General features: G+C 37.0%; 2 protein-coding genes across 2 annotated transcripts; one reads left to right on the top strand and one right to left on the bottom strand.

Moving 5' to 3' along the window:
• Positions 1-9,624: 9,624 nt before the first annotated feature.
• On the top strand, positions 9,625-14,497 carry rps10 (ribosomal protein S10). Its single transcript, XM_054617039.1, has 6 exons — positions 9,625-9,732; positions 10,038-10,187; positions 11,806-11,980; positions 13,499-13,576; positions 13,941-13,996; positions 14,412-14,497. Exons 2-6 carry the CDS (start codon positions 10,038-10,040, stop codon positions 14,451-14,453), a joined length of 501 nt encoding a protein of 166 aa, XP_054473014.1. The 5' UTR covers positions 9,625-9,732; the 3' UTR covers positions 14,454-14,497.
• Positions 14,498-20,036: 5,539 nt separating this feature from the next.
• nudt3b (nudix (nucleoside diphosphate linked moiety X)-type motif 3b) lies at positions 20,037-25,795 on the bottom strand. The gene is made up of 5 exons (XM_054617360.1): positions 25,398-25,795; positions 24,171-24,281; positions 21,051-21,095; positions 20,865-20,949; positions 20,037-20,545 (listed from the first exon to the last, which is right to left on the bottom strand). The coding sequence occupies exons 1-5, from the start codon at positions 25,494-25,496 to the stop codon at positions 20,349-20,351; spliced, it is 537 nt and encodes a 178-aa protein (XP_054473335.1). The 5' UTR covers positions 25,497-25,795; the 3' UTR covers positions 20,037-20,348.
• Positions 25,796-26,661: the final 866 nt, after the last annotated feature.

Genomic DNA, 26,661 nt, shown 5'->3' with positions numbered 1-26,661 from the left:
ACACACACACACACACACACACACACACGCACACACGCACACACACACACACACACACACACACACACACACACACACACACACACACACACACACGTCATGAATGAGAACTCGTCTGGCTGTTAGAAGTGCGAGGAAGATGTGAGAGGAAACACCATCAGTGATGCAGTCAGCAAAGAGAAAACAGCTTTTACCAGGTAAACATGTTGCTGTTTCTTTATTGAGCCAGCAAGCAACACCTACTATACTAGAAAACACACAAATACATACACCATACTGACATAATCTGTGCTGAAATGATCCGTCAATTAATTGATTAGTAGAGCAACAAAGAATTTGAATATAAATATATTGACTGGATATGTCAAGTCATTATTTAAGTCATTGACTCTAAAATGCCAAATATTCTCAGGTTCAAGCTTCTCAAATGTAAGTATTTGTTGCTGTTCTTCATCGTTTATGATAATAAACTGAAAATATTTTATTTAGAATCTTTAGGGCTCTGGGAAATTAAAACAGTAAAAATAAGAGACACTTTTCTTTATTTTCTTACATCTTTTAGACAAAACAATCTACTAACCAGCCGAGAAAATAATAATTTGCATCCCTATTATAATAAATGCAATTACAATTGGTTCAACTTAAGTTTTAAACTTCATTCTTGGCCTTGAAAACACCAGTTGACAGAATAATCAAATTTCCAATGTTTAGCTCTTCTGTGATTCCAATCATTTAACATGATCCTTCTAAGCAGATCAGCAACTTTCCCTCTGGTCATGAGTACATATTATTTACAGTCTTATTCCAAAAAGAGGGGAAAAGATGTAAACTGGAACATCTACAAATCAGTTAAACCTGAGGAAACTCCATCTTCAGCTCATGTGTTGTGATTGAAGGCTCTACAACAGCTACATTTTTGTGCCTTGATATATGAAATTGATTAAGTCATTTTTTCAAGTAAAACATTTCTCTTAAGTAACTCATTTTCTAGATTAGTATATGAAAAAAAATATTATTTTATCAGCCATAATTCAAATATGCACACACACACACACACACACACACACACACACACACACACACACACACACACACACACACACACACACACACACACACACACACACACACACACACACACACACATACTGCTACACGCACACGGCACAGACGCCATCTTTAACAAACCCAGTCGCCATGGCAACACCTACAGTAGCCCTCTCACTTCCTCGTCCTCTGGCTCTAAAGCACTTCACTCGTACTATACATCTGACACTCTTGATCCTCAGAGGAGCAAAGCAAACCTGAAAAACCACTAACAGCCTCTTGTTGTTCCTCTTAAGCTGTGAGATGGGTTTTTACAGATGAGGCCCCAGCTGAGTGATTTATCAAGTACTCCAGTAAATGGAAGCATGCACATCCGATGCAGATCCACAACAACTTATCTCTCCAAACTCACCCAGTGAAACTCTCACCAGTAGTCATACAAGGCCGATGTACATTGAACAAGTCCAACATGTAGTTTGAGCAATCATACGGCCATGCAACACTGAACCCCCAGCCTTTTTGTCTTGAGACCCCTTAAAATGAAGCAGCATCTACCTGTGATACCTTCATGCAGGTTAAGGAATCTACTGTCGACAGTTACAGTTGTGAGCAGTTCAACAAAACAGTGATTATTCCTTCTGAAATCAGTTGTTTTGAAGGATTTTTAGAGGCCTGAAACAGTAAGAGGATTTGGAATTTCCTAAGAAAACAGCACAAATTAAAAAACTTTAAAAGTAAATATGATTTGATATTTAAAAATGGATTATTTTTCTATCTTAGATCATGTGAACCCTTTTTTTTTTTATCTTGGAACCAATCGAGCCTCGTTGACCCCCAGGTTATAATTGATTAAACTTTTTTGATCTAATCATTTTTTTCTCGAATAAGTGACTCTTTTAGGGCTGCAACTAATGATTATTTTCTCAATTAATTGTTTAATCTTACCTTTAATAAAACATTAGAAAAAAAGTGAAAAATGCCCATTACAATATATCCTAAAGCCAAAGGGGATTTTATGAAAAATCTTATTTTGTCATGACAGTGCTAAATGAAAAGGAATTCTATTTACTATGATGTAAGACAGAGAAACATTAACAGAAATATTACTTTATTAATCAATTATCCAAATAGTTGCTGATTCATTTTCTCTTAGATCAACAAATCAACGAATGGACTGATTGTTGAAGCTCTAGATTCATCAATTCGATTATAAAAGGCAGCAAATCTTCCAAATTATGAACCGTTTAGAATTTCTGCTTGAAAAATGACTGTAAACGATCAACAGATTAGTATTCAGTCCATCTATCCATTTCAGGTGCAAAGTTTTTTTAAAGTAAACATACTCCGTAAATCTTGGGACTGTCTTAACCTTTACTGTCAACAGTGTGTGTTCATGAATTTATCATCAGGAAGGGACCAGGATGCACCTCTGGATAAAAGAGCTGCATGGCTGGACTGTGTTGGCCTGAAGCCGTTTGCTGCTGAGCTGCAGCCCTGCTGGTTAGATTCTGCTGATTCAGCATCTGTAGAAACAGTGCAGCAGAGTCACACAGCATAGACACCAAGGGGATTTACAATCAGTGTCTGGGAAGATGCTTCCAAAACATCTCAGACATAACACATTTCCCATTTAGATAAATATAGTAGATTTCCCTCGTTTCAAATTCTCAAAAGTCAATATTTGATGATTTGCTTGAGTTTTTGTTCACAAATTCAATATTCTACCTGTTTAGTAGACACTCAGCGGTTCACTCTAAAGTGATGAGTAAACTCATGAGATCTTTGGATACTTAGGAACCATCATTATTTTTGCAGGTCTAGAGTCAGACAACAGCTAATTTCACATCTAAAAATGGAACTCATTGTTGGCAAAAAGTATATGTTAATATACTATATAGTGCTTTTATGTCTAAAATGGCAAAAGTAAATTTTGAGCACTTCATCTTAAATAGAGAGAGGTTTCATTACTTCTAGAATAAAGTGAAAATCTTTTGGACTTTTGGTCAGATAAAGCAAGATTAGCTGAAGTTCTTGCAAATTGAACTGACATTTTTTAGACAGAATGATTACTGGATTAATCAAAGGAATAATAAGCAAATTAATCAATTAAACAAATAATTGTTTAAAAGACCAAGAAGTCACAAAAAAGGCAAGTAAATTAGTTTAAATCATATGTAACTAATATTATATCATAGAATCAGGTTCATCTTAGCTTTTCTTTTTCCAGTTAAGGAGCCGCCATCTTTCATAAACACTAAGCAATAATTGGCATTTATTCTGTGTCAAGGCTGGACAATTCTTCTAATGCAATTGATATGTCATGTTGGTCTGCAACTTCTACAGTTCAGCAGTTGCATAACACCGTATGACCCTGGTAGGCAAACCCCCCCGAGGCCTTTAAGGAAACGCAGCCTGCCTTTCTCCCATGATCCCCTGTGAGGATCCTATCTCAGGCTCCAGTTACCTTACAGTTACAGGCCGAATCCAAAGCCCTGCTCTCTCACCATTCAGTCTCTGAGCGCGTATGGAGGAAGGTTCGAGAGGATCCTTTTTCATTCAGTGGTGTAAATTATTGACTCAAGTGTTTGTCTATTGATGTTAGCTACAGTAGCTTTGAGAAGATGCTCCAATCTGCTTATTCAGATACCTTCAGGAGAGCAGCATACGTAATGTTGTTGAGGTCATTTTCAGAGGAACTGAGTAAAAGTGCAATTTGTTTTAATTAAAATCTAATTGCATTGATTTAAAACCCAGATGGGAACACTGAGGATGCCGGAAGCCACATTCTAAGTTACAAAGGCAAAAAAAAAAAAACTACAAGAAAATAATAAGTTTAATAGCTTTCAATCAGCTCAAGTCAGCCGGGGCTCCTGAGCACCAGATGTGACATGCCAAGCTCGTAAGTGCAAATGGAAATTGAGAGCAAACAAAAGCATTTATGCCCACTGGGACTAACATAATAAAATATATAGTTATTTATGCAGAAAAGGGAAAAGAAGGACTATAGGTTTACGTCTAATTAATTACATTAGCATTGACCCTTCATCTGTCATTGCTAAACAGAAAGGAGTTGAACCGAGCGACGTAAATCAAATGAGTGTCCCTCATTTGTCACAAGAATTAATCCAATTAGGCACTCTCTCAAATAAAAGCACTTCAACATGTGTGAAGAGAAAAATCCACTCTATCCTCTCTCTCTCTCTCTCTCTCTCTCAAAATGACCCTAAACTCTCATATTTCCATTAAAATTCAACCCTGAATTTGAAGGTTTTGCATACGATTAATTCTCCTTGATAAGAAAACCAGAAATGATTCACAGTATCCACTCCCTTCATCGTTAATGACCGTCTCTTAAACTATATCTGTGTTTGCTAAAGCGTTGTGCTGGAGGTCGATAGGGCTGATGATCAGAAATGAGATGAGATCATTCCCTCGTATAAGAACACGTATGAGGAAGAGGATTTCTACTTAGCTGGTTGACAGCAAAAACACTCAGGGAGAATAACAATTATTCAACTAGTAATTCCATTTTTTCTGAATAACAATTTAATTTACAATGATTAAAAAACAGAGAAATTATCAAATCCTCACGTTTGAGAAGCAGGAATGAGCATATTTTTCTTTGCCATCTTTGCTCAATAATGACTTAAGTTACTAAGCAATAATTAACAGTGTTACCAATTAATTAGTAACTAATCAACTGGTTCTTTCAGCACTATAGTGAGAATGACATGAAATGTACTTCATCAGCCTGACAGTGTTTTTGTCCAACACACAATAGATGGAATATACTCTGCTGCAAATACTTCTCCGTTTCTATACATGAAATGCAAATACACTGAGTGACAAATTCCAGAATAAAAGTAGAAAATGACAATATTAGTCTGTTAAAAAAGACTACAGACAAATAAAGTGACTTTAGAGGAATATGCCAGCTATTTAGTACTGCTCTTCCACCAAGTTGGTGGCCATCAAAGCAGCACAGGCCGAGCGTCACAAACACTGGATCCTACACTTCCCAAAATGCAACTCAACAGCATCCTTTGTGAGACTTCTTTCAAACTCCACATCTCCAATTTGTGACACATTCCTGCTCTACATGTGTCGACTCGTCTCTGAGTCAAAGCTGAAATGAGGCTCCTTACAGAAACACAAGAAGACGTGACAACAAATGTTTTCAGCCGTACTCCTCATGAGGAGCAAACTGAACTTAATGTGTTATAAATTGACTTCTGTTTGATGGCGTACACCAAACTTTTGCTATAGATGCTATTAAAATCAATATCTATACAGATTAGAGGTGCTCAGTGTCCAGCAGCCTGTTGTACTGTAGTGTACGCACAATGCAGCACATGAGTTCAGAACCGTGGACAGAGCTCGTCTGTGCTCACATGGAGGTCAGCACCTCCACATGCAGACCTGATCTGATCCACCGCCAGCTGCTCTTTAACATTAAATCAAAGAATGAAATAAACGTGCTGGTCTGGAGGAAGCACTGGCTCTCTCCCCAGTGATGTGCTTTATACTTCAGACATCCCTCCCTGCCTCTCTGCTGCAGCCACCACAGGCTGCTGCTGCTGCTGCTGCTGCTGCTGCATCCTCTGCAAAAAAAAACTCCTACTAAATGCTGTTAAATGCATTTGCTTATGTCAAACTGTAAATGTTAAATTATACATGGATCATGATTCATTTTCATGGTGGCAGTGGTTCAAGTTACCCGACACCTCAGCTCAAACCTGCAGGTTTTTAAGATACAAAGAGATGTTATAACAATGACTTTTCCTATAAAAAACAATAAACCTGTAACATTAAAAGATTTAATTAAGTCTGATTAAGATCGTGGCTTGGAGATAATACAGGCTGTTCTCACCAATAGCAGATGTAACGGTGCATCGATATGAACTGTGTATTAAGATACTTTTTCCACAAAAAAACCTGAGATATTTTATTATAGAATAAATCAAGAATGACGTACCTAGAGGGCTTTTTTTAAATCCAGCTCCTTTGAATATTTTCTTTAAAATGTAATCATTGTCTTCATCAGCAGAGGATGCCTCCGTTGTGTCGCCGGTACATCTGTGGCTGTAGGAGCCAGGTGGGGGATGGTGCGCGTCAATGTGGCCGTGAAGGACAAGAACACTTCCCGGAAGCTCCTTCAACATAAAACGTGTTTTAAGAGGGCTCGATCGGTGGGAAGGTATAATAGCAAAGAATTATATTAAGATAAAATAAATAAAATAAATAAAATAAATAAAATGAATAAAATGAATAAAATGAATAAAATAAATAAAAAAATAAAAAATAATATAAGATTAAATAATACAAAATAAAATAAAATAAAATAAAATAAAATAAAATAAAATAAAATACATACAATAAATAAAATAATACCTACAATAAATAGAATAAATAAAACAAAATAAAATAAAACAAAATAAAATAAAATAAAATAAAATAAAATAAAATAAAATAAAGAAAGAAAAATAATAATAAAAAAAAATTAAATTAAATTAAATTAAAATAAATAAATAAATAAATAAATAAATAAATAAATAAATAAATACAATAAATAAATAAATAAATAAATAAAATAAAAATAAAATACAAAATAATACAAAATAATACAAAATAAAATAATACAAAATTAAGTTAAATAAATAAAATAATACAAAATAAAAATAAATAATACAAAATAAAATTAAATAACATTAAATCAAATTAAATGTAAATAATTGAGTCAGTTCAAAAAAAATAATTCTCATCAAATGGTTTTGCATTCAACCAACAGAGTAGGATCCTCTGACTCCTAGACTGTTTGTTATGACTCATCGCTATGAGGAAATCATCTCATCTCCTTTCTGGCCATCAAACCCATCAACCTGCAATAAAAAAAAACGTTACACAAATATAGCTCTGCTTTAATAGGGGGTCATTTGGATGGATGGAAAATGTGTTCATCACAAAACAAGAGAAGGAGTATGAATAGGTGAATGCATTTTAAAGTTTCTCACAAAATATATTGTTAATTGTTTATTTACAGTGGTGGAGGAAAGTTTCCTTGATCCTTTACTTAAATTAAAGTAGCAATACTACTCAATTTTAAGTAAAGGTCTTGAGAGTTCTTTGAAAATGTTACTCAAGTAGGCTGTATTAGTAGCAAAATGTACTTACTCCATTTGCAGGCCATGCGAGTGTTATATTATTATATATTATGTTATTAATGTTTATATGTTTTGTATGTAAAATCTTTATTTGGAAAGTAAATAATAACCGAAGCTGTCAAATGAATAGTATAATTAAAAGTGCAATGTTAGCGTCTTCATTTTACTGGAGTAAAAGTTTAATGTAGCATGAAACGGAAATAGGCCAACTTAAGTTTAGTACAAGTACCTCAAATTCGCACTTATATGGGGTGCTTGAATAAATATACAGTAGTTACATTTCACTATAATACTTATTCTAGATGTCATCCAGTTTTGTAAACAGATTATTTTGTACAACTAAGTAATAACAATTATAATAATAATAATTAATATTAAGAAGAAGAAAAAAACAATAAAACAAATAATAATGATAATAATAAAAATAAATAAGATAACTTGGGAATTAAACATTGTGCCAAAATAATAAAAAAAATATGTTGTATGCTTTTATTTTGATTAAATTTACTAGAGCTTGGATGTAAATTGACATGGAATGAAGATATTGTTTTAAAATAGGTATTGTTAATAAAACAACTAATAACTTAAAAGCCTTGTTAAATATACAGTAGTTACATTTCACTACTTATTCTAGATGTCATCCAGTTTTGTAAACCGATTATTTTGTACAACTAAGTAATAACAATTATAAGAAGAAGAAGAATAAATAATAATAATATTAAGAAAAAGAAAAACAATAATACCAATAATAATAATAATGATAAAAATAATAAAAAATAAATAAGCATTGTGCCAAAAATAATATAAAATAAAATAAATACTTTTATTTTGATGAAATTTACTAGAGCTTGGATGTAAATTGACATGGAGTGAAGACATTGTTTTAAAATAGGTATTGTTGTAGAAAAACTCCTGCACACTGTCTTCTTCACTTACGTATACATATCTTTTAGTAACAACGTTTCGGTTCGTAGACCTTCATCAGGTTATTTTACAAGGAAATGAGGATGCATCCATTAAATAGAACTTGGGGTTCGTAAATAGATTGGTAGACCAATCAAATTGCCCCAATCACATGACATCAATCAATCATCCACGAATCGGAACCATCAACAAATAAAGAATCGATTTACATTATATCGTGGCATTAAAAGCCTACAAACAACATGAAAACATACACATAATACATAATATCATATAGGAGGAATGTCTTCAATTAAAAAAACACATAAAGAAGATAATTATAGAAATTATAGAAAGGCTGTAATGCCAAGAAAATAAGTATTGTTAAAAGAAAATATCAAAAAAACTAATAACGTAAAAACATTGTTTAATATATGGTTTTTACGTTACATGAAGAGGTGAAAACTCACCTCTTCATGAAGTACTACCCTGAGCCTTCCTCGTAGCACTTATTGCATTCGTATTAGTTTGTTGCACTTATTGTATTCGTATTAGTTTGTTGCACTTATTGTATTCGTATTAGTTTGTTGCACTTATTGTATTCGTATTAGTTGTTTTATTGTAGTAATTTGCTTCTGCACTATACTTTTGCTCTGGTTTATGCTTTTAGATGCTTGTTTAAGAAAGGAGATGCACTCATGACTTCTGGTGACTAGTAGTTCTCTTGAATACCTATGTTGAATACACTTATTGTAAGTTGCTTTGGATAAAAGCATCTGCTAAATGACTGTCATGTAATGTAATACAATATGTGGTACTATACAGCAGTGGTTCTCAACCTTTTTTCAGTGATGTACCTCCTGTGAAATATTTTTTCAGCCAAGTACCCCCTAACCAGCGCAAAGAATTTTTGGTTGAAAAAAAGATGTAACACACAGCGCTGTGCCATCAGTGTCTGATTTATTAAACTGTCAACACTGAAGATTGCATCGTTGCATTGAATTCAGTTGCCACATGACCACATGACAATAATAACATGACAATAAAAACCTGTGCAATACATTACACATTACACTGTGCAATAATAGTTAAAAAAGTTAAAATAGTTAAAATAGTTGTTGTTTTTTTCTGTCTGTAAATATAATATTTCAGTTATTGTTGTTTTTTCTACTGTTTTTTTTTTATTGCTTATTTATAATACTTGTTTTATTTTATTTTTTATTCCTCATTTTTTATCTTGTCTTCTTCTACTATGTCTCTTGTGTGCACTTTACTCTACGCTGTTGTAAATTTCCCCGGACTAATAAAGGATTATCTTATCTTATCTTATGAACTTACACTTATATTTTTTTGAATATTTATTATAATTTAATATAATAATTAATAATTTAATAACTATTTTTAAAGGATTTTTGAATGGATGCTAATTTTAAATATATTCTTTAAAAATCTCAAGTACCCCCTGGAGAGAACCACTGCTATACAGTAAATCCACCAGGCTGCTGTTCCCCTCCGCACCACCAGGGGGCGACCCGTCTCCACAGGACCGGGTCTCGGGGATAAACCTCTCCGAGCAACGACAGTCGTTCCTTCCGGCTCCGGTCCCTAAACCAGTGGAAAGGTAAAGACAGACCCGGCGTAGTAATCTAAATATATCTTCAACATCTCTTGCTCTATAACATAATAATGTCTCATTTTCGATTGATGTTAATGTCACAACATATTCCGTCAAGTTATTTCAGCCGTAGATGATTTAGTATTTTAGATATTAGACTTTAAAGAGGGGAAGTGACAATGGCACCGATGTTCACTGCGGCTGCCATTTTTCTCAGTTAACGCGGGGCCCCTGTAGTCCCACGGTTTAAGTGTGTTAATATACATTTATACAAAGTGTTAACACGTTGAATATGAACTTGTCCCTTCCAGATGCTGATGCCCAAGAAGAATCGCATTGCTATCTATGAGCTCCTCTTCAAAGAGGGAGTCATGGTGGCCAAGAAAGACGTCCATCTGCCCAAACACCCGGAGCTCGCTGACAAGAACGTGCCCAACCTGCACGTGATGAAAGCGATGCAGGTGAGAGGAGGATGAACACTGATCAATATGATCAATATGTGCATGTAGCCCTCACTGAGATGTACAGGTGCAAAGCAAAGAGCAAGGAAGTACTGCTGATACATGTACTTTAAGGTGTAGTTTTTGGTGTTTTAGTGTCAGTGAGTGGTGAAATGAACATCTGTAATGTCACAGTAGCTTACTAGGCATCTAAGTTCAGACATTAACTGTTAGTTGCATTGGTCGTGTTCAGAGTATTAAGATCCAAAGGAAAACATGTAATAGATAATACTAAACACAACATCCACTCTTTATAAATCTGAATATTGTTATATTTCAGGCTCTGATTTGACAGATGTGCCTTTGGAAGTAATAATAGTCCAATGCACAGCTGAATGATGCTCTTAAAGTAGCCGACCGATGGTCTCTATGAAGATGTTTATTCATTCAGATGGTCAGAGATCATCAGACATCATGTGGATATAGCCATCACTGATCTGTACAGATGATGAGGACCTGCTGTGTCTTTCAAAGCAAAGAACAATGCAGTACTGCTAATACATGTACTTTAAGGTGTAGTTTTTGGTGTTTTAGTATCAGTGAGTGGTGACTTTCTCTTGAGGAAAAACAAACATTTTCAATTAAATTCAGTTTATTTTGTATAGCCCAGATCACAAATTATAAATTTGCCTCAGAGGGCTTTACAATCTGTGCACATGCAACATCCTCTGTCCTTCCCTCACATCGGCACAGGAAAAACTCCCCTAAAAAAAACCTTTAACAGGGAGAAAAAAGGAAGAAACCTATGGGAGAACGACAGAGGAGGGATCCTTCTCCCAGGATGGACAGAATGCAATAGATGTCATGTGTACAGAATGAACAGCATAACAGAGATACAACACATTCAATGTATATGACATAAATGATTCATATAATCAGAGTAGTAAGCAGAGTAACAAAGAAGAAAAAAATTAAGACTACTTATAATAGCAGCAATTATTATTGGAGAATTATAATTATGAAATAGGTAATAGTAATGTGACTAATAATAATTGACATCTGTAATGTCACAGTGCTTACTAGGCATCTAAGTTCAGACATGAACTGTTAGTTGCATTGGTCGTGTTCAGAGTATTCGACTCAATTGTAGCAGACGTAAAGATCCAAAGGAAAACCTGTAATAGAAAATCCTAAACGCAGCAGCCACTCTATAAATCTGAATATTGTTATATTTCAGGCTCTGATTTGACAGATGTGCCTTTGAAAGTAATAGCAGTCCAATGCACAGCTGAATGATGCTCTTAAAGTAGCCGAACAATGGTCTCTATGAAGACGTTTAAAAGCAGGATGTTTATTCATTCAGATGGTCAGAGGAAACTGATGGTTGCCCTTTTGACCTAAAATTGAATGAGGTGCACAAACTTGGGATTGGAGACCGTGACACTTTCACGAACGTATGCACAGGGCTTGAGGGTCATATGTGGTCTGTTACACATATTTCAATACAAATGCAAGAGTGGTTCGATGCTTTCACGCCTGGTTAGACGCCGGTGCCGGGACAGAGGATGTCACGTGTACAGATTGTAAAGCCCAGAACTGAATCCAGTGTGAAAATGACATGTTTGTGTTTTTCCTCCAGTCACTGAAGTCCTGTGGGTACGTCAAGGAACAGTTTGCCTGGCGTCACTTTTACTGGTACCTCACCAACGAAGGTATCCAGTACCTGAGAGACTTCCTCCACCTTCCCCCTGAGATTGTGCCCGCCACCCTGCGCCGCCAGACCCGCCCTGAGACCGCAAGGCCCAGGCCCAAGGGTAAGCTCACTGATATACACGCTATTTGTTGAACGTTGCCTTTTTTTCTTTCTTGGAACATAATGTATATCTGCAAAGCCAATTTCATAATCCGCACCAAACTCATAGTGATAACTTCTGCTGTTGCGTTTTAAATTAATCCTACCAACAAAAAAGACAAGTAATTTTCTGTTAATGGAACAGAATTATCTTTGATTATCATGATGGAGTCAAAAGGCTGCAGTCGTGAGTTCAGCAACTGGGTTGATTGTTTCCTACTGCGTTTTAGCCTGAGGTGACCTGTAACTGAGTTCTTTGATTTGATTAATAAAATTGGCAAATTCAAATCCAGTCACCAATCAAGACTCAATTAGATTTTCTGCTAATTTAAAAGGGAAGGCTGAGACTTTTAAATGAAATCACAAGCCAGATAATCCTCCTTCCTTTAGCAGTGCGTATCATAATGTCTGTTGATTGCAGAACTGAATCTTGGATTTAAAACTGAAACAACATGCCGGGTCTGACACCTTATTGAGAACTTATGTTTTAAGCTACAGTTGGTAACTTTAATATAAATAGCTTGTAATATTCACTATATTAATAGTCACTATATCGCAACAGTACATGATGCAGATAATCTGTGGAAAAGAATCGGGTTCCTCTGCCTCTTTAGTTTTAATAATTTCAGGGTGATAACAATTCAAGAGACAAATACGATCACCAACACTATGCTAACGATCTTACAAAAACACAAAGAGGAAAATAAATTAATCTTTTTTTTAGACTTTACTAAAAATAGATTTTACCTAAATTATTAAACTCATTTGAGATAATGTTAGTTTCTCAAAAATACATAGACTAATTAATGGCAGATTATCTCCGGAAAAGCATCTTATGTACGACATTTGAATAGCTTAACATAATGTTGGTTCATGTTAAGAAAATATGCAAGTCTTTAACAATAAACTGACTAAAACTAATGTAGCATCTTTGATCCTCTATTCTGTCGTCATCCCTTTGCTACTGATGCTTCTAACTCTTAACAGTACCAGTGTTAATATGTCGGAGTGCATTTAGATGTGAGGAGTTGACAGCGGTTAGTTTCTGCAAGTTAATGTTGTGGTTGATAAATTCATCGTGCTGTCTTCCTTACTGGCGGACTTTGTCGCTTTCCGTTAACGAGCATCTTCCTGGTTCACTCCAGTTGTCTCTGTCTGCCCTTCCTGTGTGCGTTTATAAGTATAATTATCAGCTAGAATTCCATTATCGGCACAATTTAATTCTCCTAATGGCACATCTGCCACCAACATGTATTTTGTCTCTCTCTTCAGAGTTGATGTGCCAGATATTATGTCAGGAATAATCTGCTCATGACACTGAATGTCACTGAAACCAGTGTTTTTTGTAAATACTGTTAAATACAACTTTCAGTTTAAAGAATACAGATTTCTCTCTGATTTTATCCTGATATGTGCAGCAAAGTCAACTGTCAATTTCAAAGTGGAGCTGACCTGAATGTTTTCTTTATTATTTCTGCAGGAATGGAAGGAGAGAGGCCCGCCCGCCTTAACCGTGGTGAAGCCGACAGAGATACATACAGGCGATCTGCTGCACCTCGTAAGTACACTTCTATCAGTGTGTGTCCACCTTATCAAACAAGCTGCTTTTATATAGTGGTGTTGAAATGAGCAGCAATACGTCTTTGAGAGGGAGGTAGAAATGGTGACTTTCCCTTCCAAGTCCATTTATCATTACGTTCTTATTAGCAAAGTTTCACAACAATAGAAAAATAAAGTTTAATTACTTTGGTTATCTTCAATTTAATGTAGCGTAGAGTGCTTTCTTAAAAGGTAGATTTAACATTGTGTTTGCATAAGAGCCTTTTATTTTTCTTATTTCTGGGGGTTAATGTGTTTTGTGTATTGAAGCTTAAATTATGAAAGCTGTTGTCTGACTTGTCAATTCATAACTTCTCCACCAGCTGGTGCTGACAAGAAAGCAGAGGCCGGTGCTGGAGCTGCCACAGAATTCCAGTTCGTAAGTACTGCAGCCATATATTCACTGGAAATTCATACATTTCCCTTCGTGGGAATTATATTGTAAACAAGAGCATAGTTTTGGTCTTGAATATTTTTCTTCTTATTAAGGCATGTTATGGCAAATGAGGAATGTATTCTTTAGCAATTATACGATATAAGAACGTCGATCATTCCTCCCTGAAACGTTGTAGCGTGTGGGTGAGGTTTTATGAGTCAGCACGCTGCATTTAGTTCTTCATAGTGCCGTTACAAAACAGACTCCTGCTCAATGTCCTCTTCACTCAGTCAGAGATACTAATGTTTCCGTACTCAGACCTTGTATCAGGTTATCTTGGTAAAGTGCGGTCATTAAACTTAATTGTTTTGTTGCGCTCCGGTTGACTGATGTACTGACGAATGTTTCCGTGTTGCAGAGGGGTGGATTCGGACGCGGCAGAGGACAGCAGCCTCAGTAAATTTCACAATTTCTTTCTGTACAATAAAGAAAATCAAAATACAACTCATCTGTCTCAGTATTGTTTGTATAAAAAAAAAAAAACCCTGTAAGACCTGAGTGGATCCCAGTTAACATTACTGTCAATAAGCGGCTGTAGGAGAACATTGACCTCTCACCTCAAGATAAATGAATAAAAATGTGTTTTCTAGCTCTCACAATCCTCCACTTTTACAGACATGCCTACTATATAATAATCACATGCTTTTTTTAATGCATAAATAAAATAATTTATAGCCATTTTAGAGTGACCATTTTTGATACATGCAGTCACAAGAATAAATTTATTTTCGTGACCTTTAGGCTAATCTTATAATATATTGACAATAAGAATGGATCGCCATCCAATTAATGAAAAAAATGTAATTCTTAAAGAGGTCAAAAGTATGATATGAAATCACAGCATTACGGTCTTAATGTGGTATATAAGGTGGGTTGCATTATGGGGAACTTGAATTTTGCACCAAATCCATGTGACAAATGGAGCTATTTGAATTAATATATTTATTTTCAGACTAATATGATTTACTCCTGTCCTTTTTTTCTAATGGCATGTTGAACAGGTCAGATGCTCATTTGGCTGTAAATTGTCCTCATGATGAGCTGCTCTGTACACAGCTGGTCTGATTCGGTTTGTTTGAGGACTCCCTGCTCATCCTTGGCATGCCTGCTCAGGTGTTTGCACCTTACTTTGCATCCGTATTTATTTGATGGCATGATTCCAGCACAGCTCTGCCAGAACATAGAAGTTTTATCAAGCAGAAGAAGTGAAAACATCTGTGTGTGTTTTGACATCTAAAAAATAAACTGGTGTCCAGGTTGTGTTGAATATTGTAAAGTCTGCTTCTTAAGTAAAAATGAACAGCCTTTGCTTCGGGGCAAGACGTGTTATAACACAAAGGAAATTGCACATTACATTTTCAAATAACACCCACAAGCTGTGTGCATTTCAATACCACAGTCTCACTAAACAGGTTTTGAGTGTGTAGTGTGCACTGGAAACATGACTGAATTAAATGTACTCATAAGTCAGTATGTATGCTAAAAGATATTTTTTTGTGTGTTGGCGATGTACAGTATTCTCCCACAATGCAATTCAATACACTACATACTGAATACTAATGCTGATAGTATTGTTTTTGCAATTAGTGCATCAATAAGACATCAAAATTTCCCCAACAAATGTAATATTTTTTTCACCACCATCCACATTTCTGTAAAGCTTTTTCAAAAAAAAAATCAATATAGGGTGCACATCGATGTTAACCCTACTTTTGTTTTTACTTTGTGTCCACTTTTCCATCTAGACACACAAAACTTAAAACGTGCTTAAAATGACTAATATCTAGTGTTGATTTGGGACAAAGTTGAAGGCTCTAGACTACAGCTTACTAAACCCTTTCACGTTTATTTGATGCAAAAATAATATTCTGTTGAGATTAGTTCATATTGTGTGCCTGTATGGTGGAATGGGGAATCATTTATGACGTTTAACTTGGTACATAAAAAGCAAATCCCAGTTCAATTAGCCTCAAACACAAACTAAACTTCAAATGAATCCTCTTATTCATATACTAGAGTAGTGTTACTGTGAGAGAGGAGCGCTGTAGGGCCCATAGACCACAAAATACAATGACGCGGTCCTGAATGTGAAATACTGGTGTTTATTTGTTGGCACATTTATATTACAATCTTCAGTCTTCTCGCACTGGTTTTCATTCCACAGTCCCAAAATGACAAAAGAAGGGAAAAGAGAAAAATCCAGTGACACATAAACCTTGGAGAACAAATTTTACGAGTATGTAACTTCAAGGCTGAGGTCAGGTGCACTCGTTTTAGTTTGTCATTCAATTACAAGTATTTTGGGGGTAATCTTTTAAACGTGCTCATCAATCAATTTCTAATTATTGAAGTCATTCGGTTATTAAAATGGCCATCTGACCATCACGCTAAAAAGGAAACTGAATGTTACAATCCTCAGCAGCAAAGTGATGTGCTTTTGATTTTGATTTTTGCTTTGGCCACAAGATGGGGCAATACATATTTATACCATCACCTTTGGTAAAAAAAAAAAAAAAAAAGAAAAGGAAGTGACTTTATCTGAAGCTCTAATTGTTCTCTGAATAATTCATCCTCTTGTTTTTCTCCTCCAAGTTCTGAAGCTTCAATGTCATACAAAAGAGCCAAATTTATAGAAATCTGCAGGGAGAAACGGGAAGATACCTTTTTTAACTCCACATTAACTCAAAACGTACTTTTATGGAGACGTGTGTATTTCATTAAATCCCCTCATGAACTCCAGCCCAGATCACTTTACGTAAAACAGGAAGTGCTTGTATTTAGAATTAGAAGGGAGTCGTTTAAAGAAATTAAAAAAAGAAAGGACACTAATCCTCATTGACCAAACGCGTGTCCTCTGGCTGTTAGGGTGCTTGCTGTGTTAGCTATATACAAGACATTTGCTTGTCAATAACACAACCGATTAAGGGACTGACAAAATAAAGACATGTATATTGATCAAGAACAAGTGGTCATTAATAATTAAGTCATTGGCTGTTACTTGTGGACTTCCTCCTCACATTCATTTTGACAGTACCTGTCACCCGCATCCAACCAAGAGTGAATTAAATCATCGCCAATTACTCAGTTTTAGATTTTTTTTTTTTTTTTTTTAAGCCATATACAGATTCATCCCCTCGACGTCTGATTTGCACATTTCAATGAAGACTTAAAAAAAAAGGGTGTAATCAACGCAAACTCTCTTTTGAAGTGCCAGGGGGGGGCATCATAAAGCGAGACTTTGGCCACCACGCCTTTCTGGTACACATCAATAAAATCAAAGTCTCAACCTGTTGCGAAGGAGACTTTAGACTCCTTCCACATACACTTTCGTTCTGAGAGTTTTTCCATTGAGCGATAATAAAAAGGAGTCCCGGCTGAAGTTTGATTTGCTGGCAGAGCGGTGCCCCCACAATTACTGGGAGAAAAGGACCATGAATAAAAGACAACCACCACTGATTCACAACCACCGCTGTCACTGCCGAGAGACTCCCAGCTTCTCCTCTGGGTTCTGACTCCAGTTCTCAGCGTTATTTCCCCATGAAAGCATTTTTTTTTTTTTTTTTTTGGTTTCTTGACGACTGAATCGTGATACTGTAGTTTTCTGCCAATATTTCAAGTTAAATGTGCATCCCATCATTTTAACCAAGAATAAACAATCTAATTTATTTTTTTGGCCTTCAAAAAAAAATTAGCAGTAGGGTCACAATCAAAATCTTATGTGAGCTGTAGATTTTGACAGCTGGCAAAGTTCTCACTGACACATCTGAATCAAGAACTCAAAGCATATCCATAAATGATACTCTTATCTTTAAAGCTGCTATAATCAATGGCTCTATATAAACAGTGGTTCACACGACTCTAGTTTGAGCCCTGAAGTCATTAACCTGCAGAGTATTATCAACTGATGGCAGTTTCCCCTCAGCTCGACGGGGCTATTTAGCATCTTTCAGCTCATTGTTTGGATTTTAGGGCCCAAAACTTGGATGTTTTAGTTCACCGACTGCTCTCAAAGCATAAATACAGCTGTAAAAAACAACAGTTGTATGCTAGCTGCTTAGCACGAAACGGCAAACAAAATGAAGAGTCTAGCTTGTGAAAATAGTCAAGAATTCAGTTGTTAAGAAGCCTGGTATTTATCTCAGGATTGGTGGAGACCAAAACAGAGATAAAAGCCAAGGATTGAATATCAGATGGACACAAACGAAACAAATGAATGCCAACTTTGCTCTTTATATGCTGGATGTGTAAATGGACAACTGTTATAAACACGTTTTCCATATCAACTTAAATGATTGATTGTTTGCTACAACAGAAAACCACAGTATCATGTTAAAGTTTTTTTTTAGAAACAATGAAAGAAATTCTCTACGGGGAAATAATCTGACTGTGAATATTGAAACAACTTCAGGTCTGCTTTACTTCTGAACTAATTAGTGGTTTGGAAATTTAAGAATATAGCTCAGCTAAAGAACAGTAATCCCTTACTGTTACAAATAGTTCTTGGTCAAAAAAAAAAGAAGAAAATCTGAACTTTGAGAATATTCCATTATAAATAGGCTCCTTACTCTCACCATAAACCTTAGCCACATTCCTTGTCCTTCAGCCTCACATTTACTGTAATCTATCTGAAGAAAAGAATCCCAACAGCTCCAAAGCCAACGCCATGAGTTCAATCAGTTCTTCCAGCCTCAGTTGAAATGTCACGTCAGACTCGCAGATGGGTAAGATGTGTTTTTGTCATTTGTACTCTCACCTTTGATCTATACAGAAATAAACAATTTACAATAAAAACCTCTAACATGCTATCTACAGCGCCTCCAGTTTCACAGTATTGAGCCAGCCGCCTCATGCCACATCGAGGCCGAGTGACGCAGCTCGGCTAAAGAGACTTTTTGCCAGACGTTAGAGAGGAAAGAAAACATAAAAAAAAAAAAAAAAAAGAAAAAGAAAACTAGTATCCAAAAGCATTTTACATGTTAAAAACGAGGTCTCAAACTGTACAAGGCTTGTTTGTTCTGCACCAGCATTATAGATTCGATTACTTTCGATGTCAAGCAGGTGTTTTTGAGTGTTTTTTGGGGGGGATGCAGATTAAATAATAAAAGGAAGGGTAAAAAAAATAAAGATAATGACCATAACGAGTGCCCACTAAAGTCACCTGTGCTGTTACGAGCAGTGTAAACAATTGCTTCTTTTTTTTAACCAAACTGAATGTGAGGAGTAAAACATGGAAATGGGTTTTAATAACTTAAGTGATATGTGCTGCATTTTGAAATTACAAGTCCATGATCTTTTTTTAAATCTACTACCCTCTCAGAACGTGGAGGAAGACCTTAAAGTCAGTCAAAGGAAAGCAGTTAAACAAAAAAGGGATTTAAAAGGAGGTAAAGACACTGAGGAGAAAAGGTGGTTCATTTGACATTGTATGTTGACATTCTTGCACTCTCTTTACAGTGTATATTATGCTCTGTTTGAGAGTGAAACCTGTAGTGCTTGGCTAGCTTCCCCAAATAAGAGAGAAACACACTTGACACTTGAAATTGAAAAACTAGTGAGGGGAGGGGGGGGGCGTATCCGTCCGATCAGAGAGACATCAATAACAACGATAAGGAACAAAATGAAGAGAATCCAAAAAGACCTTACCACAAGTCTGTTGCACAGTCAGGTCACTCCAGCGAGTGAGACACAACATAACAGTGCTCATGCAAGACAAGTCACTTCCCACAATTTCTTTTCATTCAGGTACAGACAACATTTCCTATCCTTATAAACAGGGGATGGGAGTACACTAATGGGCACATTCATTCACAAAAAAAGAAATATCTGAAAAAAAAAAAAAAAAAAAAAAAAAAAAATGGAGGAGACTTTAAAAAGACCACCAAAAGCCTTCAGCTTAAGCACTAAGTATACACTTTTACATTACAACAGTAAAAAGTAGTTCTTGCATTCAATAAACACCACGCTAAGGGCGCGTTAAGGGGGGGAGAATGAGGGGGAGGGAGGGAGGGAGGGGATGGGGGACATCTCATGCAGTTGTCAGTAAAAAGAAAAAGAAAAACTGGGGGTCAAAAATTACATTTACATTTACAAAGTGTTTCAGACTATTCACCCAACACTTGTCATCAAGTCTGTGCCACAGTTCTGGCACAAAGGAGTTGGCAAGGCAAACCATGTTATTGAGACAGAAGAGAAGAGAAAAAAGAACAAAGAGCAGAGAAGAGAAGAGAAAATGACACAAGTAAGAGCGCAAGTGGTGGCGAAAGCTCCCGGAAGGTGTCAAGAGTTATGGTTTTAGTTATCTGATACCCGAGACGGAGCTCTGATTGATGCTGTAGGTAGGGGAGAGGTCCCCACCTATCGTGGTCACCAAAGGGGTTCCGTTACTGGTCAGGCAACTCTCCTGGAGAGCCTCGAAGTAGGTGGCCTGCACAGGCTTGTGACACTGCAACACTCTTATGGCATCGTCTATTTTAAACCATTCCCTTTTTCTCCCTGTTGACAGAACAAGACACCATTGTTGGAACAAGTTCAGACATGTGAGAGACAAAAAGATAAAAAATAAACACACATTATGTGAAATAAGTTTCATAATCACTTCTGTGCACAGCGTTAAAATGAAATCAGGAGGGCAGGAACAAAGCTGGTGTTATAATCCCCCCCCCACCCAACAAACATACAGTAAAATCCCTGAACTTGTATTATCACTAAAGCCTGGGAAAGTAAAACAAAGCTACAGACAGCATGTGACTGTCGGGGGAACTTTGTCCGTATGATCCCTATCATGAGGAGTAAACAAAATGCAGGGCTTTACCGATGTTGACCGAGTCCTCCCAGTCCTCCAGCAACTCTGTTACAATAAGAACATAGACGTAGGTTCTGTGTTTCCTCTCTTGGTTCTGTAGGGGTGGGGGAATATAATGTTTTCATTCACAAAAACATGCTGCATGGTCACAGTTGAAGAACACAGCAAACAAAGTGGACTGCAAACAAACCTCACCTCAAAAACTCCAACCAAGCGACCTAAAGTCCCCTTCACACCGGCCTGTAAAAGAAAAAGGACAATGATTGAAATGGTGAATAAATACAAATCACAGCATCAGTTACGATGAACAACTAAGGGCTGTTCTTATATATGAAGACCTGTACAATTTAACGACAGCCTGCCAGTACATTTTGCAACCTTGTAGTGTTTTGTCTAGACTAAATGATTTGTGTTGCAGTGGATTACATTACGTCATAATAATACGATTGTTTTTATCCCCTTCTAATTCCTTGGAATCCTCCAAGTAACACACAAGCAAAACATAAAAAAAAACAGTGACTTTATTTCACCAAAAGCAGAAGTCGTGTCTTGTATGTACCGATTCTTCCTCCATTAATTTCACACTTCAGTGCAAGGGGGACTAATTTAGCCAACAGTAAGTAATAGGTAATATAATTAGTCTGGCAGACTACTTTCCAGAAACAGACATTTCAAGAAACAGGTGCCATTACAGTATAGACTATACAAGCATGGCAACTAAAGATTATTTTCATTATTGATTTATCTGCCAGTTATTTTATTGATTAAAGGAAGTCGACACGAACGATTGGTAGCATTTTGTTTGCCTTTCAACGTCTCTCAACATATCGACGGCAGGCTGGCGGCTCATGGCTGGCGGCGCTGACTATGGTGAGAGGGCTGACAGAGCTACACCAGTGTTTACGGGAGGGGAACCGGAGGCTTCAGCGACAAACCCATTGTTGGGACGGCGTTATCAGCTCTAAACGTCGTATGAAAGCGGTGCAGAATGGCAAAAGCTTAACACTGGGGTCTCCTCAGATACACTAATGTGCACTAAAAGCATTAGCGGTCGGCCCGGATATGTCAACAGAGCAAGGAGAAGCTCGGATGAAAACACACACAGAGGGAGAGTCTTTCCCTCTCTGCTCAGGTAGACATTACTCCACTAAAGCTTTAGTATAGTTGTTTTCTGCTATACAAATACAGCTTCATTAACAGATAAATCACTATCTCAAGACGCACGTATAGTTTTGTCCAACCAGAAGTGAAAACCCTAAAAAAAAGGTATCTAATTACAATTGTAAAAAAAACAGATAAAATCTGTTAATTTACATTTTATTGACACATCTGAGAAGTTTGGCATTTTTCCTTCAGAAATTACTTCAAGAAAAAAACGTTGTCATTCCAGCAGTTGCTGTGGTTCTAAATTCTACAGCTTCAAAACACATGTAAACACCTCTGTTCAGCTATCACTTACTGTCACATACTGACGGCTGCTCAACAAGATGTTTTGAGTACCGTAAAAGATCAAGCGTAAAGGTCACAAACAAACCGAACAACCGCTGTCCCGATATTCACCGTTACTCTTCCTATGACCCTTCACACCCAAGCCCGGCAAATGTCACAACCTTTTCCTAGAAAGAGGATGATGCTTGTTACCTTTAAACAACTATGGAAAATAATTAATCTCCAAGGCGGATCTGAACTCCCAGAGGTGGATAGTAGGTCAAGTTTAGATACAGAGCCAAGCCCTTTGCTGACATCTTTGCAGCTTCTTCTTCAGGTTCCAGTTTCAGTCTATAAATAAATGTTAACTGCACTCACTACGCCATGGACTCAAGAGTTGGGACTCTTAAAGATCATATGTAAAAGAACAGGCCCTCCACTAGAAACCCAGAAGACATGCCAGGGATTAAGTAATAGGCCAAAAGTCAACCTGTATGTTTTGAGATGGAAAATGTCTCCTAACCCAAGCATTCATGTAACTGAAGACTGCTGGGCATCGCCTTGGGAGCGGATGCACACCATTGAGGCGAAGTTACGCAATACTGCCCCGTGTCTTCCTGAAGCAGGGTGTATGACTATCGAGCACCAGCCGAGGACGTGAACAGTCAGACAATCAAACAAACCCCCTCTGTAACCTTTGGCCTGCTCCTGACTGCTGTGTCGTCACCGTCATACCTGGCAAGACTTCAAATCCATAAGCAATCACTCATATGGTCATCAAAATAAGGTCGCCAGGATTAGGATATGTCCCGCTACACCACCGTCCAATAAGAAGCTTAGGAAGCCACAAGACATGGTGGTGCATGGAGTACCACTGAAAGTCGGCACAAAGCGGTCTGAATGCGGCCAGTAGTGATGCGACATTGCTTTTGACCCTGTGGAAATTTATTGGCAAGCCGCAGCGTCCTGCAACCGCCAAAACTCCCAAACAGCAGGAGCCAGGATCAGGGATGATATCAGCATCCATCCGTGTGATGGATCACACACACAGAGAATAAGCTTAATATGGTCAGTGAGCTGACAGCCGGGTGAGATTCAGTGTCTTCAGCGCCCCGTCGCCATTCTGATCAAAATGCCCAAGCGATGAACACGAGGTACATAAGCGGGATACCTGATTTAAGGGAGGGACGTTAGAGGTATAAGACGTGTTATTGATTTCCAATGAGCTGTAGGACTGGTTACGAATTGCTACCCATCCTCCCAAATACACACACAAAAAAAAAAGGAAAAAAAGGCACCGTTTGTCCTTCAAACTGCCTCTGTAGCAAGGCTTATGTGGTAAAAAATAGAACTGTCTAAAATCATACAAAGAATGGAGCGGATTGTTTCCCTTCGTTTGCTGTATTTGTGGGATGGGATAGTGCTGCAGTGCAACCGCTGGGCAGCCAGTGTTCAATCTCAGCGTGACCTCCTTTGACGCTTAAACACTGCTTTGTAACATGATGCTATGATACAGCTTATACGTTGCTAGGCTCTGTCTCTCTGTCCACGCAAACAGGATGACTGCACGGACGAAATGGGTTTCGAGAGCAAGGTATTAGGCCCAGTGTATAAATGCAGACATGATTTAATAGATGCAACACAATACATCTTCTGAGCTTCAACTCAAACTAATTTGCCACCCTGCAAATAGAAATCCATTCTCAGAACAATATTCCTGGCTATGAATCAAGATTAGAGAGGTATATTTCACATTCATGTTTCAGATCCATTGGGTCACGTAAAGTGCACGGTCTACATATGAACTGCATTAGAACAAGAAAAAAGGGGCCACAATATAGGCTTATTTTAGATATTATAACAATGAAAAACAGTTAAAGAACCAACCTCTTCGCACACTTCTCGAGCTGCGGCAACACTGGGCTCCTCCTCGGGCTCCATTCCCCCTCCAGGAACTATCCACTTATCAGGATGTCGACTACTGCTCACCAACAGCACCTGCAAAGCATCCCATACAAAACTGGTTAGGCATTACGGCCCGACTCCATGCTGACTGTTAACTGCGGTTTAACAGCTTGGGTTCACATGAAAACAAGTGTTGCTGGTTGAGTAACATTATTCTGTGGTATGTGTTGTAATATTCGCAATAAGAGCCAAACCCTAATAGTCAACGATGACACTGAAAGCTATCTGACATAACCTGGGGCCAGGTTCTCCAGCTGGATATTGTTGTTTTTAAATACCTAGTGTATGAGTCACTGATTTTGATTTTTCTTTCTTCTCCTCCTCACTTGCATGGTGACTTCATGGTGTCAACAATCTGTTCTGAGAAAAGCTGTGGCTCGGCTCTTTGTCGATATAGTGTATAGTAGTCAGGACTGCAGTCTCTGGTAGAAGTTTATAGGTCATGCTGATGTGTTTCCTGCTCACAGTCTGGCCTTTGCTTTAACCAAAAAAGAGGAATTAGTCTCTGATTAGTCTCTTAAACTACAAACACATCTTTGTGCATGTTGTTGACATTTCACCAGCTTGTAAACAGGTTGGTGAAATGACCTCACAACAGAGCAGGTTTCTAGCTTGTCACCAAGTAGGGGAGTTTGATCCAAATCATAGGATTATGGGTTTTAAGTCATGAAGTCAGCATTGTATAAACAGTGATGTAACACAACCGGTGTGGTCTGCTGGTTGGGAGCTAGCACAGCTAACAGCTAGCCACACCAGTCCCATGTCTGACCATCAAAACCAGTTGCACCAACACCAAACCAGTTCCCCCTAACACGTGCATATCTTACCTTTTGTCCCCTTTTTGTAAAGCTAAAAGCCTTTTAATCAAAAGTCACCGCTCTGCTGCCAGGCTGGCCTTTAGCATTAGCAAGCTAGCGTTAGCATGGCGCTAACAGGCAGCACAGCTAAAGAAGCTTACATAACCCCTTTAGGAAGTACGATATCAATATGAATGTTTGATACATAACAGAAGACAAAACACTCATGTATATTATAACATAACTTAATAACAACATATCTGTGTTGACAAATGCGCCGCTCCTGATTTGCAGCTAGCTTGTTAGCTTCGTTAGCATGGGCCCGCTACATGGTCCTCATCCTCGGGCTCACCTGCTCCTCGGCCTCGCTCCTGAAGCACAGGCAGGCGGCGCGCTTCTTGTAGCCGTCCCCGTCGTACGTCCGGGTCTGGTTCGACTTGAGCTTCATCATTTTACACACAGCAAAAAAAAAAAAAAAAAAAAAAGAAAAAAAGTTCAAAAGTAAAGTTTTCTTGCTTGTAAAGTCCTCCTCTCGGCGTTTTTTTTGACTTAAAAGAAATAACTTCTTCTTCGCTTCATTTTCACAAACCTGGGCACGGCTACGGCACGGTCGCCATTACAAGGAGCCGCTACGCTAGTGACGTAGGTTACGCTTTAACAGCGCGGCGAGCGTAAGGAATCTTACGTAAATTACGTTGGAGGATTCCGACAGCGGAGAGCGCAGCAGCACGCTCTGACTGGAGCAGGCACCTCTGGGCTCAACCAGCCACTGACACTGGGTTTGAGGCAGATTTCATTAAGTAAGATTGTGTAGCTTGCAAGGGAGGGTTTTTTTTTTTTTAGGAGTTATATTATAATTTGTTCATTTAGTGGATAGTTTATATGTAAATAATAATAAAAATGATGAATGAATACTGGTTTGAGTAGTAGGTTTCAGCACCGCAGGTAATGGACAGCGCCAGCTTTTGTTTTACAAAAACTGATCCATAGATATACATTAGATTAGATTACATTACATTACATAAAATTACATTAGATTACATTAGATTACATTACATAAAATTACATTAGATTACATTACATAAGATTACATTACATTAGATTACATTACATAAAATTACATTACATTACATAAAATTACATAAAATTACATTAGATTACATTACATTAGATTACATTACATTACATTAGATTACATTAGATTACATTAGATTACATTACATTACATTAGATTACATTACATAACATTAGATTACATTATATTACATTACATTATTAGATTAGATTAGATTAGATTACATTACATTAGATTACATTACATTACATTACATTAGATTACATTACATTAGATTACATTAGATTACATTACATTAGATTAGATTACATTACATTACATTAGATTACATTAGATTACATTACATTAGATTACATTACATAACATTAGATTACATTACATTAGATTACATTACATTACATTACATTACATTACATAACATTAGATTACATTAGATTACATTACATTACATTACATAACATTAGATTACATTACATTAGATTACATTACATAAAATTACATTACATAACATTACATTACATTACATTACATTACATTACAT

This window comes from Anoplopoma fimbria, chromosome 17 (genome assembly GCF_027596085.1).
Source record: "Anoplopoma fimbria isolate UVic2021 breed Golden Eagle Sablefish chromosome 17, Afim_UVic_2022, whole genome shotgun sequence".
NCBI lineage: Eukaryota > Metazoa > Chordata > Actinopteri > Perciformes > Anoplopomatidae > Anoplopoma > Anoplopoma fimbria.
This window is presented reverse-complemented; position numbering and strand designations above follow the sequence as displayed.

What these genes read in the sequence shown, in the direction of transcription:
- rps10 (XM_054617039.1), top strand. Translation starts at nt 10,038, where the DNA reads ATGCTGATGCCCAAGAAGAATCGCATTGCTATCTATGAGCTCCTCTTC. An exon ending in ACGTGATGAAAGCGATGCAG is followed by an intron (nt 10,188 to 11,805) that starts GTGAGAGGAGGA and finishes TTTTTCCTCCAG; the next exon opens with TCACTGAAGTCCTGTGGGTA. An exon ending in CTGCCACAGAATTCCAGTTC is followed by an intron (nt 13,997 to 14,411) that starts GTAAGTACTGCA and finishes TCCGTGTTGCAG; the next exon opens with AGGGGTGGATTCGGACGCGG.
- nudt3b (XM_054617360.1), bottom strand. Translation starts at nt 25,496, where the DNA reads ATGATGAAGCTCAAGTCGAACCAGACCCGGACGTACGACGGGGACGGC. An exon ending in GGAGCGAGGCCGAGGAGCAG is followed by an intron (nt 24,282 to 25,397) that starts GTGAGCCCGAGG and finishes GATGCTTTGCAG; the next exon opens with GTGCTGTTGGTGAGCAGTAG. An exon ending in GGAGGACTCGGTCAACATCG is followed by an intron (nt 20,546 to 20,864) that starts GTAAAGCCCTGC and finishes TTCTGTCAACAG; the next exon opens with GGAGAAAAAGGGAATGGTTT.